This window comes from Carya illinoinensis, chromosome 11 (genome assembly GCF_018687715.1).
Source record: "Carya illinoinensis cultivar Pawnee chromosome 11, C.illinoinensisPawnee_v1, whole genome shotgun sequence".
NCBI lineage: Eukaryota > Viridiplantae > Streptophyta > Magnoliopsida > Fagales > Juglandaceae > Carya > Carya illinoinensis.
This window is the reverse complement of record NC_056762.1, coordinates 1,020,822-1,037,189: the sequence shown is the minus strand read 5'-3', so window position 1 is coordinate 1,037,189 and position 16,368 is coordinate 1,020,822. Positions and strand designations below refer to the sequence as shown.

Below are 16,368 nucleotides of genomic sequence, written 5' to 3'. Positions count from 1 at the left end.
AAGAAAGACTACTTATTGATTCCGTAAAGGCATACATACAATCATTTCATGAATACCTCCATCGTACGTCTGACTCTTACCACATGAATATATTAATCACAGCTTATCCATTCTCTTTTCCTTAAAAAAATTCTGTCTGCTCGAAAGAAAAAATAAGCTCTCTTTTCCTCTCTTTTCCACATTCTTCATGGAAAACCAAGCCGCATTGTCGTTTCATGGTTTTGGATTCTCTCAACTGATTTATCTTTTGATGCTTTCTTTGACTAAAGATCACATTGTGCACCCACAGTAAAATGGTACCAAGTCATGCTCTCCTGTATATATATATATATATATAATAATTACAGTAATAAGTATATAAATACAAGATTCACATAAAAAAAATTAATTTTTTAATAATGAACTACGCTTTTTGCATAATGACTATATGAGACTTGCACACTCCACGACTATACGTAACATTACTCTTGTATAGCTATGAAAAGAATAATATATATCATGAAATTACACATATTAAATGAACGGTAATATCTAACCAAAATTTATACTTAAATGTAGTTAAAAGTAGCAGTCTTTTAGGTTTCGAAAATACCTGTATTTTTTGTTTGATCAACTTGTGCCCTTTTCTTTTGTCGAGAGACGGGAGACTAAAAAGTAAAGAGACATGGCTAACCACGTTAGTTAATGATAAAAATGAGTTCACAAAGATATACTTTTTAAGTTTTTTTCCTTGATTTTTGGGAGTTCATGAATAAAATATTTAAAACATTCTAAAATATATTTAATGTCCTTCGATTTGGGTTCAGCAAGACTACAGGCTTGAATGTGATATTGGAACCGTATACCACCGTGCATGAAGTGCTAGAAAAGAGTTCAAAGTGCTTAATTTGGAGTATCAAGGCTGGAGATGGACAGCAATATGCCATACAAATTTTTCCATTGCGAAGCACTGTTTTGAAGTCATGATATTTGCAGAATTGAATTTGACATCAAAGTTAAACGGGATTAGGGAACAATAAAGTATGAAAAGAGCAGAATTTTATCGAATATGTTTCTGTCATGGGCGACAAAACACTGGAAAAAGGAAAAGATAAGAAAAGAAACTTGAATATTCCTTACAACCATTACAAAATCAAGCGCAGAACGATAGTAGTCAGTCCCATAAACATGAGGATAGTATAATGAAGTCACCGATCAAGGAGATTTAATAAACAAGCATCTTACCTCAGAAAGGAAAGAAATCCAATCCATTGTCAACAAAAGAATCCAGAAACATAATGCAGCTTGGTAAATTCCAAGTGGCAGTTTTTTTTACTCCCAATGAAAGGGAAATGTTTGAGGGGTTTCGTTTGCTGGTGATTCCTCAGACGCCATATGAAACATTCCCTGGCAATGGATGTTACTGTCACTGCCATTGGAAATCAGAACTGATTCCATAGGCTCTAAGTTGTTACCATTTAAGCTTGAGTCTAAGGGCTGCACCAGGGAGACTGAATTGGGATGCACCATGTGGCCCAAAGCAAGGCCAGACGACTGTGATTGAGGCGATGACAGAAGAGAGAGAGCACAATCTGAGTCATGGACTCGAGTTGTTAACCTGTCACCATACATTTTGCTCCTAGCTCCACCACTTTCCGATAAAGCAATGGTCCTCAGAAGCGGCTGGCATTCAGGTGCTTCAAGAGACGATTGGTTGTTGAGTATGGTGCTGCCGCCCTGCAAGAACGAGAGTTGCTTCCCTCCCATATAATTGGTGCTGCTAGTACTAGGGGATGATCCAAGAAATAGTTTTTCTTTATCCAGTAACTGTAACTGTTGCTGCTGGTTATGAAGCCTAGCATCTGCAGCAGTATTGAGAACTCCAGCCCAGGCAGGGCTCACCATGTTAGTGGAGGGATATACGTGTGAACTGGAGAATGGCATCAACTGGGTGCCTGAAAAGAACAGAAGATATATTTACTAAAAGAAATTCACATTGCTATGATCATCTAACAGTCTTTTGGTGCATCTTATCAACAATAAGGCTTCTAATAAGCCATAACATGATACTGTGGGCAAGCGTTCCAAATCAGTTTGGGGATTAGAACTACCTAGGAGCTTGAAGCAACTTTGATGAGAATGAACCTATAAACACAAGGTTTATGTATAGACTAAACATCCTTGTAAATTTCTGTTCATGTTGGATTGAATAACTTCAAGAATATCAGTTTTAGTAATTTCCAAAAGCAGTTTTCAACTCAGATGTAGTAAAAAAGAGCTACAAGCGATAAAGGAAAACAATAACAATGATTGAAGTAGGCATCTAAAATGACTCTAGTGGCCACTAGATCACCTTACATCAATCAGAGAAGATAATTAAGCACTTACCAAATGTATGTTCAACATAAAGAGTTCTAGAGGAAATAATTACACACAAAAATCTGATCATGTATTTATGCGCATGCAGACAGACAGACGTTCCTACTTCAGAGCCGACATCGAATTAGATCAGGTAATGTTGAAGCCAACCTTGGTAATTGGACAAGAAGTTCCCAGATCGAGACAGGGGTTCAGGTTGAGGCTTTCTTCGCCTCCGATTATGTCCATCAAGACGTTTTCTGCAGCTTCTCTTTCCTTCATCAAATTCCTCCAGTGAATGGAACCTATGAAAAGAGTGATGGAACCGTTGAGGAACTAGGCTTATGGTGCATTAGAGAAGGATTCCATGCATAAGAAATCCAACTATTATATAGACATCAATTAAATCTAAAATTCAAATCCATCATATTTACATGAGAAGAACTTTGGGAGGAAGAATCCAGCTTAGTCATCAGCAAAGATCCCACAAAAATATTTATAGGGAAGTTTTCTGGTTCCTCGCTAATTTTAAGCTTCCCTTGTCGTCCCCTCCACTTTTGAGCATATAAAACTAGACTATAATAATTTATATCAGAGGAAGACCTTTTTATGGTAAACCATCTAAAGGCATGAATGATTAAAGGGCGTTAAAGAAAAGTACAGCTTCCATCTAATAAAAAGGCTTCAAGGACGTGTCAGAGTGCTCCTAGCTATCTCATCCAGGAAAGATAGAAAACAGAAAATAAAAAATAAGCTCCACTTTGATTCACAATTTCATATGATATAAATATTTCTTTAACTAAGCGTTTCCCCTAAGCTACTTTTTATCAAGCTATTATAAGCAGAAAGGACGCTTCTGTCAATTCTTGTTGATTAAGAGTACACCCCTAAACAAAAGTAACACCACAAGTCCCTCATGGCAAGAGATTGCCAATAGGTGAAATAAGTTCAGAAGCTTTTTTTTGTCCTTTCATGGAGAAGCATTTGAAGTACCTGCTCGTGGTTCTTAGATTAGTTCATATGCTTTTTAAAAGCCAATCACTCTGAATAATAGACAAGGACAAAAAAGAAGCTATCAGTGTACCACAACATGATGGATATACAATTGAGAAAAAGTACAACTCAAGAGCTAAAGGACTACAAATACCATCATTCATGTAATACCTGCTGCACTGCTGGCAGAACCTTTGCTTCTGGCCACAAATGGTTACTTGGGGAGTCTTGGAATGGAGCTCACACACCTTGTGGCGCCTATGGTAGTCCCTACAATTACTAAGGTCTGAAGTGCAGCCATCAACAAGACATGACACTGGGTGATTACTACCATTGTTAGTTGCTCTGGCCCTCTTTGATGATCCGGAAGGTGATGATGACATTTTTGAGACTCCAGGCTCCTTCCATTTATTAACTACTGGCTCATTGGCTGAATTACCCAACTGACCAAGCTTCAAATCAACTGAAAAATCTCCTTCATTGGTACTTTGATATCCAAAACTACTTGAACCACCTACTGTTTCTGTGTTGGGAAAGGCTTCTTGTTCTAATTCTGTGAAATCCCAAGAAGGTGCTTTCAAGTGCCAGTCCATACAAACAATCACTTCTAGATTTCTTCTACCCGACCACGCACCTGATCTCCCCAAATCTTTTAAGCTTCTCTTTCCACTATGAAATGGAGTCAGTACCGGCCTTAAAGAGAAATTAGTTCATAACAGCATCAAATCAAAACAGGACCAAGTAGTCAAGAATTGCGAATTATGTGAGACTAAGCACTGCTTTAGAAACTCAAACAAGTGAAAAAAATTATGATAAAAACCAATTCACATACATCTTTATTGGGTAGCTTCAAAATTGCCAAATATCAAACAACGCAACAGTAGAAAGTAGAAAACATATAACTATAAATAAAGCGGCAAAGCTAGAAGTGCACAACCGGAATCTTTGAAATACATCAGGAGTTTTTGTTGGAACAAAAGGCAAAGATGGTATAATATAAGAAACCATATCAGAAAGCCCAAGTTTTTTTTACTTAAAAAATCTTGAAAAAGAAAATCTTGCTAAGAAGGGAAATAGCAGAGACTTCCAAGGACATTGGAAGCTACAAATGAGAAGGCTACTGACTGAAAATAAACAAGTAATAAAACAAATAAAGAAACGAGAGAAAGAGGTGAGAGAGTACTTACAGACAATTACAGCAAAGGAAGAACGGTTTGCTCTTTCCAGCCACTCATTCACTGACAAGGATTGCATTACAAATTTACAGGCCAATAAAGTAGACAGTAAAAGCTTTAGGTCGTGTAGGTTAGGCAGAAAGAATCCCTGAGCTCTGTACCTGTTGGCTTTGTTTTGTTGAGGGAGATAGATAAGGGGGAGTGAGTGGAGCTCCAATGAAGGCAGAAAAAGGAGAGAGATTTGTTGGGTTCTAAAAATTCTTAACTTCACCTCAGTGTTTCTATTTTTATTTTTTAAAATCTCATGAGTTATTATTTTCCATTTTTAGGGTTTATGTTAGATGTATGTATGGGTTGAGAAAGGGACAGCCTAGTTTGTAGCTTTCAACTTTTGTGAACCAAGAAAAAGAAAGTACAAGGACGGATGCTGAGGACAAGGCATGTGGCATTGTGTTTCACATTTCATGGCATGTCTTTCTTTTAGGTTTCTTTTGCTCTTCTGCTAGCTAGCTTGAATTTTTCATATCCCACGCTCCTTTCAGAAGAGAGTGGGGAAAGCTAACAACTTCAAATTTTGAAAGCTCAATTTGAATGGGAATCTAATTTACTTGCCTCAGACTTTTTCTGGAGACCATGCCCACCCTAATCATTATTTCTTGAGGAGGGCCCCCATCATGTACGCTGATTATCTTCTTGTTGCTTTCTCTCATGGCTAATTGACTAAATTGATAGCTGCTTGGGACATAATTGCTAACCAAATTTTTGAAAATAATAATAATAATAATTATCTTTAACTCTAATAATAGAATACTTAAAAAAATAATAAAAAAATTTATATATAGTTATTTTTATGTATTTTGTAAATATTTTAATAATATAATTGACTGTATCACTTTTATTCAATATAAAATAATTATGTTAATTAATCACATCAATAAAATATATAAAATATAATATCAAATTAATATAAACTTATTACCATTATATATATATCATGAATATGTTACTATTCTAAAGGTTGTAACAAAGGACGAAACCATGGTTTTTTTCTTTTATCGAGGTTCTCATTTGTGACATCAAAAGATACGTAACTCATTATTCCTTCTCTGATCATAAGGTGGAAAATTAAATTTCCTCTCCTTGAAAAAACTTTTAGAACATCAATATTAATACTCAAATAAACTATATTTTAAGATCCGACAGTCAGCTTTACCTCACTTTGATTTTAACAATATGAAATAAATAAATAAACAAAAATCAATTTTTTATAAAAAAATTAATAGAAATCACTTGAATAATAATTATTATTATTTTTTGTTAATTTAGTTTGTTAAAACGTTGGTCGGTTCAAGTACTTCTCTTTTAAAATTCTGTGGGTTACCCAGAAGGAATTAACTTTACGTACTAGTGAGAGTCACTTCCTTTGAATATTTCCTGAGAAGTTGCCTCCAAGTCTGTCCATGTGAATAAAGAACCGACCATTAATATTGCACTGTTGTGTTTGTTTTGGAAAAATGTTTTTTGGTGATTAAGAAAAGATGCATGACCTCCCTATAATCTTCATTAATTCACTTAATTATATATATATATATATATATATTTTATTTTATTTTATTTTATTTTATTTTATTTTATGTTTTCTAGTGTGTTTTAAAGTTTCATGTCTCGGATCTCTTTCAGTAAGATTTTCATGGGTCATAGGCAGACACAAAATATATCATGATGTAAAATGCAAACTGTGGACCACATGTGGCTTTGTCCCTTTATTTTTTCCTAAGTTGTGGGACAGCAACATGAGGGTCCACTCAATTAAAATGATTTATTGTTGTCCAATATTAACTGGCTGTTTTGTATCCAAGTTATAAATTTTTATCTTATATACAGTCTGTTTTTGTCCATTCTCTATGTCAGAAATTATATTCAATATTTGAACCATTTATTTGGAAAAAAAAAACACTTCTTTCATTTTGATTTCATCATTCTTTTTCTTTTTTTTTTTTTAAAGAAACAAAAGTATTTCATTCATACCATATGACAATTACAAATATTTATCAAAATAAATGGTTGAAGAAAAAAAAAGTTTGGAATACAATCCCGTCACATTTCAATATCATCAACTCTCCATGCATTTCTAGCTAACTTATGGGCTGCTGTATTCCCTTCTTTATAAATATGATTAAATGAACATGTTACAAAGCAAGTTTTGAGCCATGAAAACCTCTACAAACAGCACAGCCATAACTGAATCGACCATGTTATTTTTCTGTAGAGATTCCATTAACATCAAACAATCACTCTCAACAATTATGTCTCAACAATTATATCACTTATACCCATGTTGGAGCAGAGTTGTAGCCCTCTAAAAATAACTAAAAGTTCAATAGATTCTGGACTTTCAAAATCATTTTCAGCCTTACGAGTAGCCATGATCACATTCCCTGCAGCATCACGAAGAAGCACCCCAATTCCTGCCTTATTAAGGTCTCCAAACAAAGCCTCATCCGTATTCAGCTTCATCACATTTTTTGGGGGAGGTCTCCAATTGAAATGGTCAACCCGAGTCTTTACTTTAACCTCAAAATTCTTCATAAGAAATAAAGCATGTTCTATCACATACTTTACACTTAAAATCTATTGCTCAAATTCCTTTTTATTCCTCCAATACCATAACACCCAAGCCAAACTAAAGATTAAGCTTAATCTGTCAACCTCTTCACCTTCAACGAGCTGCAATACTAGATCAAAGAAATTTGCATGAACATTGCTATCCAAAGACGGAAAAAACTGATGCCATCTCTCTCAACTGAACACAGCTAAAAACTGCATGGTACAAGTCTTCAACTGAATTCAAACAAAAGTAGTAGTTCCCCTCAGTTATAACATGCTTCTTCAACAGATTTTCCTTAGTAGGAAAAACTTCTTTACAAGCACACCATGCAAAAACTCAAACTTTATTAGGAACCAGCATCTTCCACAAAACCTTCCATAATTTATGATGCCTCATCCTATTAGAGAGCCTTCAGCTGAATCAGAATTCTTGTGTTGCATAATCAATCGGTAACAGCTTTTCATAGAAAACTGGCCACTTCTTTCACATTCTTATATCCATTTATCAACCATAATTTTAGGAGAGATCACCACTTTCAAAATATTTGCCACTACATTTGGTTTGAAGAGATATCTAATTTTATCCAAATTCCGCCATTGAGTCGAATCATCATTAATAGAGGCTACTAAGTCACTTATGTATTGATCTAAGTAACCAATTTCTTGCTCCATTGACTTATAACCTGGGATCCACTTTTCAGTCCACAAATGAGCAGTTTGACCATCCCCAATCCTCCATTGACACCATTCTCTTAACCATCTCTTAGCCTCCCGTATCCCTCTCCATATATATGAAGGACAGTTTCCCAACATAAATTCAAAGAAATCTATAGTAGAAAAATATCTTGCCTTTAACAACTTATACAATAAGGAGTTCTTATCTTGTAGAAGCCTCCAATCTTGCTTAGCAAGCAGAGCAAGGTTGAAAGTGCGTAAGTCCTCGAAACCCATACCCCCTTTTAACTTACCCTCACACATACTACACCAACTAACCCAACGAATCCTTTTTTCTTCACCTCTCTGCCCTCGCCAAAACCTTGACATTAGCCCTTCTAATTCAGAACATAAACCAATAGGCAAAAGAAAGTAAACTTATAGAATAAGTGGGTATCGATAAAACTGCATCATTCAAAAGCACCACCTTACCCTCTTGAGATAATAACTTCTCCTTCCAACTTTGAAGTTTTTGCTAAACCTTCTGTTTAATGGACTGAAAAGCTCTTGATTTTGAGTTACCAACAATTGGTGGTAAACCAAGATATTTCTCATATTGCTGCACCTCACTATTACTCCATAAAAGTTTAAGTTCTTCTCTCAAATCCCTATCCACATTACCATTAAAGACCATAGCTATTTTTTCCTTGTTGATTTTTTTATCCGAAACACACTCATACAAGTTTAAGATAGATTGCACCCTCCCATTCTCTTCCACATTAACTTTGCAAAATATAACACCATCATCGTCAAAGAGCAAATGATTAATGTTTGGAGCCCCTCTATAGTTTTTTATACCATAAATTTCCTTTCTTAAGCCTACCTCTCTTAACAATGCAATAAGATCTTCTGTACAGAGAAGAAAAAGATAAGGGGATAAAGGACCCATTATCTTAATCTCCTGGAAAGCTCTTGATTTTGAGTTACCAACAATTGGTGGTAAACCAAGATATTTCTCATATTGCTGCACCTCACTATTACTCCATAAAAGTTTAAGTTCTTCTCTCAAATCCCTATCCACATTACCATTAAAGACCATAGCTATTTTTTCCTTGTTGATTTTTTTATCCGAAACACACTCATACAAGTTTAAGATAGATTGCACCCTCCCATTCTCTTCCACATTAACTTTGCAAAATATAACACCATCATCGTCAAAGAGCAAATGATTAATGTTTGGAGCCCCTCTATAGTTTTTTATACCATAAATTTCCTTTCTTAAGCCTACCTCTCTTAACAATGCAATAAGATCTTCTGTACAGAGAAGAAAAAGATAAGGGGATAAAGGACCCATTATCTTAATCTCCTGGAAGGAATAATATGACCTTTTGTCTCTCTATTAACCAAACCTGAAAAAGTAAGAGATTTCACACAATACATAATCAAATCAATAAAACTCTGCTAGAAACCCATCACCTTCATTACATTGGAAAGAAAACTCCATTCAACATGATTGTAAGCCTTACTCATATCCAACTTAATAGACATATAATAGACATATAACCTTTTTTGCCTTTTTTCTTATGCTTTAAAAAGGGAACCAATTCATAAGCAATAAGAACATTATCAGTGATTAATTATAATTATTTATACAAAAATGCTATTAAGAGGCCCCATTTAGTAGCACGAAATGAACACCTTTTACATCAATGGGCTGAAATGTCGATTTTACCCTAATAGAAAACAAAGCCTTTTGTTTTCCACAGAATCACCCATGGGAGGACAGAAAGAATAGACCAACCAAGAAGAATCATGGGAGGGAAATCACAGACTAGCAAACTCACCCAAGGGGGACACAAATCACTCAAAGCAAAATCACTTGCCGATGGGAGAATTACCCAATCGTGGGATGCGACAGATCATGCAAAGAAGAATCACTCGCCGATGAAAGAATCACCCAGTATATTTTTCATATTTTGTTTGTGATTTTTTTTCCTATTGACGAGATCGTATTTGTGATTTTGTTGCCTAGTGATGTGAACCCAACTTTGTTGATTTGTGATAAGATCATGAATGGCTTTTCAAATTGCTAGAACATCTTAAATGATACTGCCTTAACATTTAGATAGTGTGTACATGATTATCAATTCTTTCTTAATTTTATATTTCAAACTACCAAACAGAGCAGATTGGTAAGGGATTAGTGATTGCTTAACCTATTTCAAATTGTTGTTTTAAGCATCAGCTCATTAATATTTACAATGTTATTCTTAATTAGCAACGTGTTTACTAACTTTTCAGAAGCATATGACACATTTCTTAGGGAATTATTTCTTGATTTATGGCATGAATATTTTTTCAAATAAATAGAATTGATGATGTTTGTGTGACCGACCTCCTGTTGCAGTAAGCCTTCATAAAGTATGATGGTTTTGAGTTTGATTTCTATGTTTTTAATTTTTTAAAAAAATTGATAAGCATTGAGGTTGGTAATTTATAGTTTGAGATATCATTTGGAGATAAAGTATTTAGCATTGTTGGATGTCACTAAAAGAGTTATCAAATGGAAAACTAACACTTAGGAGAAAGCCTTGAGTGTTCATGTAGTACATGAACATGCAAAATTTATAAGATGCAATTTAATTTGATGAGATATGTTCAATGCATTGGTGTTGGCTGGTTGAAGTGAAGTGGAGCTATCTTGTTGAAGGGGTAGATCTTTTAGGTTAGTGTTTGGCATGTGTGAGTCCTCGTTCGTGAGGAAGAAAAATAGTTTAGAAGCTGTTAAAATTGAATGTTTCATTACTATTGTCATAAGGCCATCTTGTTGTGTCTTTAAGAATTGACGCCAAATAGAATAGCGATTATTCTGTAAACTAGTTTCAATAGATAATTTATAAGGAAAGAAGACAAGAGATTTGCCCAAAATATAGAGAAAACTCTGAATAATATTGATTAACAATAAAATTTGAAATTATTTTATGAAACCCACAAGCCAGACTTAAATAATTGCAAAATTTGAAATTATGAAAATTTTTTCGAAAATGAAAAAATCTAAATTATTGTATGAGAAATTAATACATAAATAAACAATAATCCTATAAAAAATTTGGTCAAATCTAAAATCAGAATCACTTCCAAATTTGAAACCAAATATTTACTAACAATGTAAGAATGAATATAAATATATAATTTGAAAGAAAATAACTGATACTATTGTAAATGATTTTGGAGAAAGTAACTGATATCCTATATCAATTTGGATTTGCACCATTCTCACCGGGTTGTAGAGAATTCTTCCTCAAATTCTAAACTTTCTTGCCTCGATCTTTTGGATGTCCAATTAAACCAATATTTATTTCTTTTTGTTGTATCATCCCGACGATCATGGAAAACTAAAATTGATTTTATCGGCTCAAAATAAAATAATATTGAATATCTTATATCCCAAAATTAAGTTTCTTTCCCACATCTCAAATCCAAAAAAAAAAAAAAAAAAATTGCATAGGAGAATTTGAAAAAAAATCCTTAACTCTAAGAAAATTAACATAGTTATTTGTCTCAAAAGTTGTTTCATGATCTTGAAACTTCAAAACTTTACGACCATTTTCTTTTTCCAAATTCTTTATGCTTTCAATAAAAATAGTTACCTCATCTACTAGGTTATTTTCATCAGGATAGATATTGTAGATTGGTATGGAGTTCAACCCTATGAAAAAATCTATATCCTCAAACTATTCTTCCTCGAAGTAGTAAATCCACTCATTCTAGTGCAATAAATCAAAGAAACTTTCAACCTGAAAAATACCAGGAAATTATAGTAAATCAATTCTAAAACTGAAGTCACCATGACACTCCTCTCAACCACAGTGCTCCCAAAATAGAGCACGATTGTGATATGGATTCTCAAAACTGGAATCGGAATCGTGATCTTTCATCTCACAATCACCGATATCCTGTGAAGTTAGACGTCGGGTTAACTCTGCAATTTGCCTATGCAAATCCTCAGTCATCACATTCTGAACGCTAAGATTACGGTGCGGGACTTTCTCGTTCAGAACCTGCCTACGACGACCACGATCATGACTACCAGCCATGGACACTGATAAGATATCACCATAAGAAAGATGCTGAAACTCTGATACCAACTAACGCCGAATAGAATTTATATTAATTCTGACGGCTATTTTTAACAGATTCACAGGGAAGGAAAATAATAGATTTGCCCAAAATACAGAGAAAACTCTGAATAATATTGATTAATAAAAAAATTCAAATTTATTTTAAGAAGTCCACAAGCCGGACTTAAATAGTTGCAAATTCAAAATTATGTATATTTTTCTAAAAATAGAAAAATAGAAATTATTGTATGAGAAATTAATACATAAATAAATAAGAATCTTAAAAAACATTTGGTCAAAATCAAAATCAGAATTACTTCCAAACTTGAAACAAATATTTACTAATACCGTAAGAATGAGCATAAATATATGATTTAAAAGAAAATAACTGATATCATTCTGAATGATTTTAAAGAAAGTAATTGATATCCCATATCAATTTAGATCTGCACCAAGAACTAAATTGTTAATTATTTTATTATATATATGCAGAGGTTTTGTGGTTGTTAATTATGGCATCTTCTGAGTCATATGCCATAATCGATGGGCTTTGGCCGGACCTACCCCAGTTCTGTAAAAACTATTCTCCATTAGAAGGAGACTATTTTACACGTGATTTCTAGAATACTTTTTTTATTAGTAACCAATTCCTCACTTGAGTGTTTTGTACCAAAACATAGGAGTTGATTGCAAAGTAGAACTAATCTCTCTATACTAATCTCTAGAGTTATACTAAAATGCTATGGCTATGGAATGGTTCATAGCTCATCAAGGGTACTCAAATGCTTTTGCTTTGGCTTGTGCTTATGGCTAATATTTTATAGGTTGGCTCTAAAGCATATTGGCTAATAATCATTTTCAATAATCATGCTTGATTAAAAAATCAATATTTATTTAATTACTCTTGATTTTGAAAGAGTTTGCAAAATGAGGGATGATCAAATTGATCAACCCGTAGGATACATCTTGTATTTATAATAGTAGAGTACACTTGAGTTTGAATTATACAGATAATGATAAATATTAAAGATAAGTATAACACAATAGAATATGATCTCATTCACATGGTTCAAATATGACTTTGGATGATGATTTATCTTCAACATTTTTATCTTCAATAACAGCAATAATAGAGTCCACAATAACATAATCTTTATCTTCAATACATATTGGGATATGCTCAGAATTGTATTGGTTAACACCCTCCCACAAACTAATGGGGGAAACCACAACGAGTTTGGACTTAAGGTACTAAAATATGGTGGATGACAGTCCCTTAATCAGAATGTTTGCAACTTGATTATGGGTGGATATGTACTTGGTTAAGATATCTTGATCAAGTACTTTCTCATGTACAAAGTAGTAATCTACCTCAATATACCTAGTTTTTGCATAAAAGATGGGATTTGAGGCAAGAGATAACGCACTTACATTGTCACACTTGATCACGAAACAACATGCGCACCCACTATACTTCTGTAGTAGCCAAAGCAAGGGAGCGATATTCAACCTCAATGCTGGACCGAGAAACCACCCCTTGTTTCTTGGCACTCCAAGATATTAGAGGGTTACCAAGGAACACAGCAAGGCCAGAAGTAGAACGTTTATTATTAGGGTTGCCCACCCAATCAAAGTCACAATAGGCTAAGATTTGAAGTGGACCTGAGGTATAAATCAAACCATGATCTGCAGTATACTTCAAATAGTGTAAGACTCATTTTGCTGCTATCCAGTGAACTGAGGTGGGATGATGGAGATGTTGGCAAAGCTGATTGACTGAGATAGCTATCTTAGGTCTGGTCAAGGTACAATATTGCAAGGAGCCCACCACATGTCGATAATTAGCTGCATCACAGAGAGGTTCACCATCAAATTGTGATAGCTTGGAACAGAAGAACAGGGAGTTTTGGAAGGCTTGGCACCAAGCACCAAGCATGTGTGTCCGAGTGAGCAAATCAGTGATATACTTGGTTTGACTGAGTTGGAGACAATGAAAGGTGCGAGTGGCTTGGATGCCCAGAAAATAACCGAGAGGACCCAGATCTTTAAGTGGAAACTCAAGTTGAAGCTGAGATATAAATGATTGTAAAACATCAATGTGAATGCCTGTAAAAATGATATCATATACATATAATAGAAGATACAGTTTGACAGCACCATTGTGATAAATAAAGAGAGAATGATCAACTAAAGAACCGATAAATCCAAGATCTAGTAGGAAAGTAGAGAATCTGTGAAACCAAGCTTGACGGGCTCGCTTAAGGCCATAAATAACCTTCTGTAATATGCAGACATGATGAGGATAAGTTTTATCCTTAAATCCTTAGGCTACTCCATGTAGACCTCCTCAAGTAGAGAACCATGGAGGAAAGCATTTGATTTGACACATCTAATTGATGAATGTGCCACCCAAACTGAACTACCAAGCATAAAATGATACAGACAATGGAAGGCTTGATAACTGGACTGAATGTCTCAATGTAATCAAGACCATGCTGACTTGCTTAAACCCTTTAGCCACCGACCGAGCTTTGAAATGATCAACTGAGCCATCAGGCTTTTGTTTGATCTTATAGACCCACTTGTTTTGTATTATATTGCTCTTAGGTGGTCAAGGATAGAGGGACCACGCTCCATTAACCATGAGAACATCAAATTCCTGTTGCATTGCAGCTTACCAGCGAGAATTAGTGGCAACCTTGCTATATGAGCTGGGCTTAACGTCATTTAAGACACTATGAAGGCATGAAAATGGATGTTTGGTGCTGAAATATAGTTTGGAATCAAGGAATGTGCGAGGTTTGAGAGAACATGTTTGAGACTTGGTTACCAGGGTGAGTCGTGGACACTTGGGAAGAAGATGGATGGATAGTAGAGAAGGAAGGATGCTCTGTAGAAGGTGGGGAGCTTGATGTAGGAATAGGAAGGTTGGAAGAGAGAGTTTGGTTGTTTGGAGAAAAAGGGCTAGGAGCTATATGTGAAGTTATGGATGCTGCACCAATGTTAATGGAATTACTAACAGATGTATGAGAAGTTGAAAGAGGAAATTGTGAGCATGAGAGAGGAATATTTACATTGAAAGGTACATCAGTTTGTGCAGAGATGCTGGAAGGCAGTGAGTTAGACTCAATTTCTTTTGCTGGAGATGCATTCTCATCAAAGATGACATGAAGGGATAGGTAGACATTGTTGTTGACTGGTTCAAGGCATTTGTAGCCAGCATGATGATACCCCAAAAAAAATACAAGGTTTGGTTCTATATTCTAATTTATGCAAACCTTGGGGTTTGAGCAGTGGATAATACTTGCATCCAAAAGCTCTTAGTGTCTTGTAATCAAGATTTTTCTTGTATAGTTTACTAAATGGAGATTGATCATCTAAAGTGGGTGAAGATAAACGATTTATGAGATAAACAATTGTGATATATGCATCAACCCAGTATTTATTGGACAGATGTGAATATGCGAGTAAAGTAAGACCTGTTTCCAAGATATGATGCAATTTTCTTTTTGCAAGTCTATTTTGGTCAAAGGTATAAGGCAAGTCTTGCGATGTAAAATACTATGTGTATGTAGGAATGATTGAAACTGAGTTGAGATATATTCTCCACCTTCATCAGACTGAAATTGTTTGGTGGTGGTGGACAATTGATTTTCTACAAGGGTTTTAAACTTGACAAATTGGCTAAAGGCATCAAATTTGTAATAAAGAGGATAGATTCATGTATACTGCGAGAAGTCATCAATGAAAACTATATAATACCTATAGTCTGTGACATAAATGACTGGTGATTGTTACGCCTAAACTTTGACTCAAACTAGTGAATCAAAAATTTAGTGCAGTTTTACCTGCAAATTTACAGGTGTTGTAGTACCTAATAGGGTCAAATCCATAGTGATTGACTTATGTGATGAAGAAAATAAACTCAAACAAATAAAATAAATTACTAAAATGAACGTGTAATCGAATATAAAATAAAATTACTGAGATGGAGATTTATAAAATAACTGAATAAAACTAAAATGATAAAATGAATTGATATTAAGAAAAACTAAGGTTTCGAGGATCCATCTAATAATTTATAATATTGTTTCCGATCGATTTATTTCAATTAAACTAGAATAATGATTCCATTTAATTGGAAGATTTAACATTTAAGATCAAGAAAAAAGTCGTTAACGATTGAGCATGAACGATTGATGATTAAAATATTCACAAATCTATTTGAATATCACAGAGATTCTCCAAGCATTCACTGTATTCAAAAATCACAATGAATCAAGATAAATATATAGATAATCAAAATATGCAATAATAAAATTCTTTAATCGATCAAGCTCACAAAATAAATTTTACATTGATCCGAAAAAAATATTTAAATCATTAAACTTCACCTCTAAACTTAGTATGAAAATTTAGCCAACCATGTTCATCACAAGTGCTATAGAAATCACATAAATAATCTCCATTAGAAAACTAAA

The 16,368-nt window shown here is 34.2% G+C and overlaps 1 protein-coding gene across 1 annotated transcript; it reads right to left on the bottom strand.

Moving 5' to 3' along the window:
* Window positions 1-1,021: 1,021 nt before the first annotated feature.
* LOC122280544 (squamosa promoter-binding-like protein 13A) lies at window positions 1,022-4,931 on the bottom strand. The gene is made up of 4 exons (XM_043091493.1): window positions 4,518-4,931; window positions 3,502-4,023; window positions 2,509-2,642; window positions 1,022-1,934 (listed from the first exon to the last, which is right to left on the bottom strand). The coding sequence occupies exons 2-4, from the start codon at window positions 3,921-3,923 to the stop codon at window positions 1,312-1,314; spliced, it is 1,179 nt and encodes a 392-aa protein (XP_042947427.1). The 5' UTR covers window positions 3,924-4,023; window positions 4,518-4,931; the 3' UTR covers window positions 1,022-1,311.
* Window positions 4,932-16,368: the final 11,437 nt, after the last annotated feature.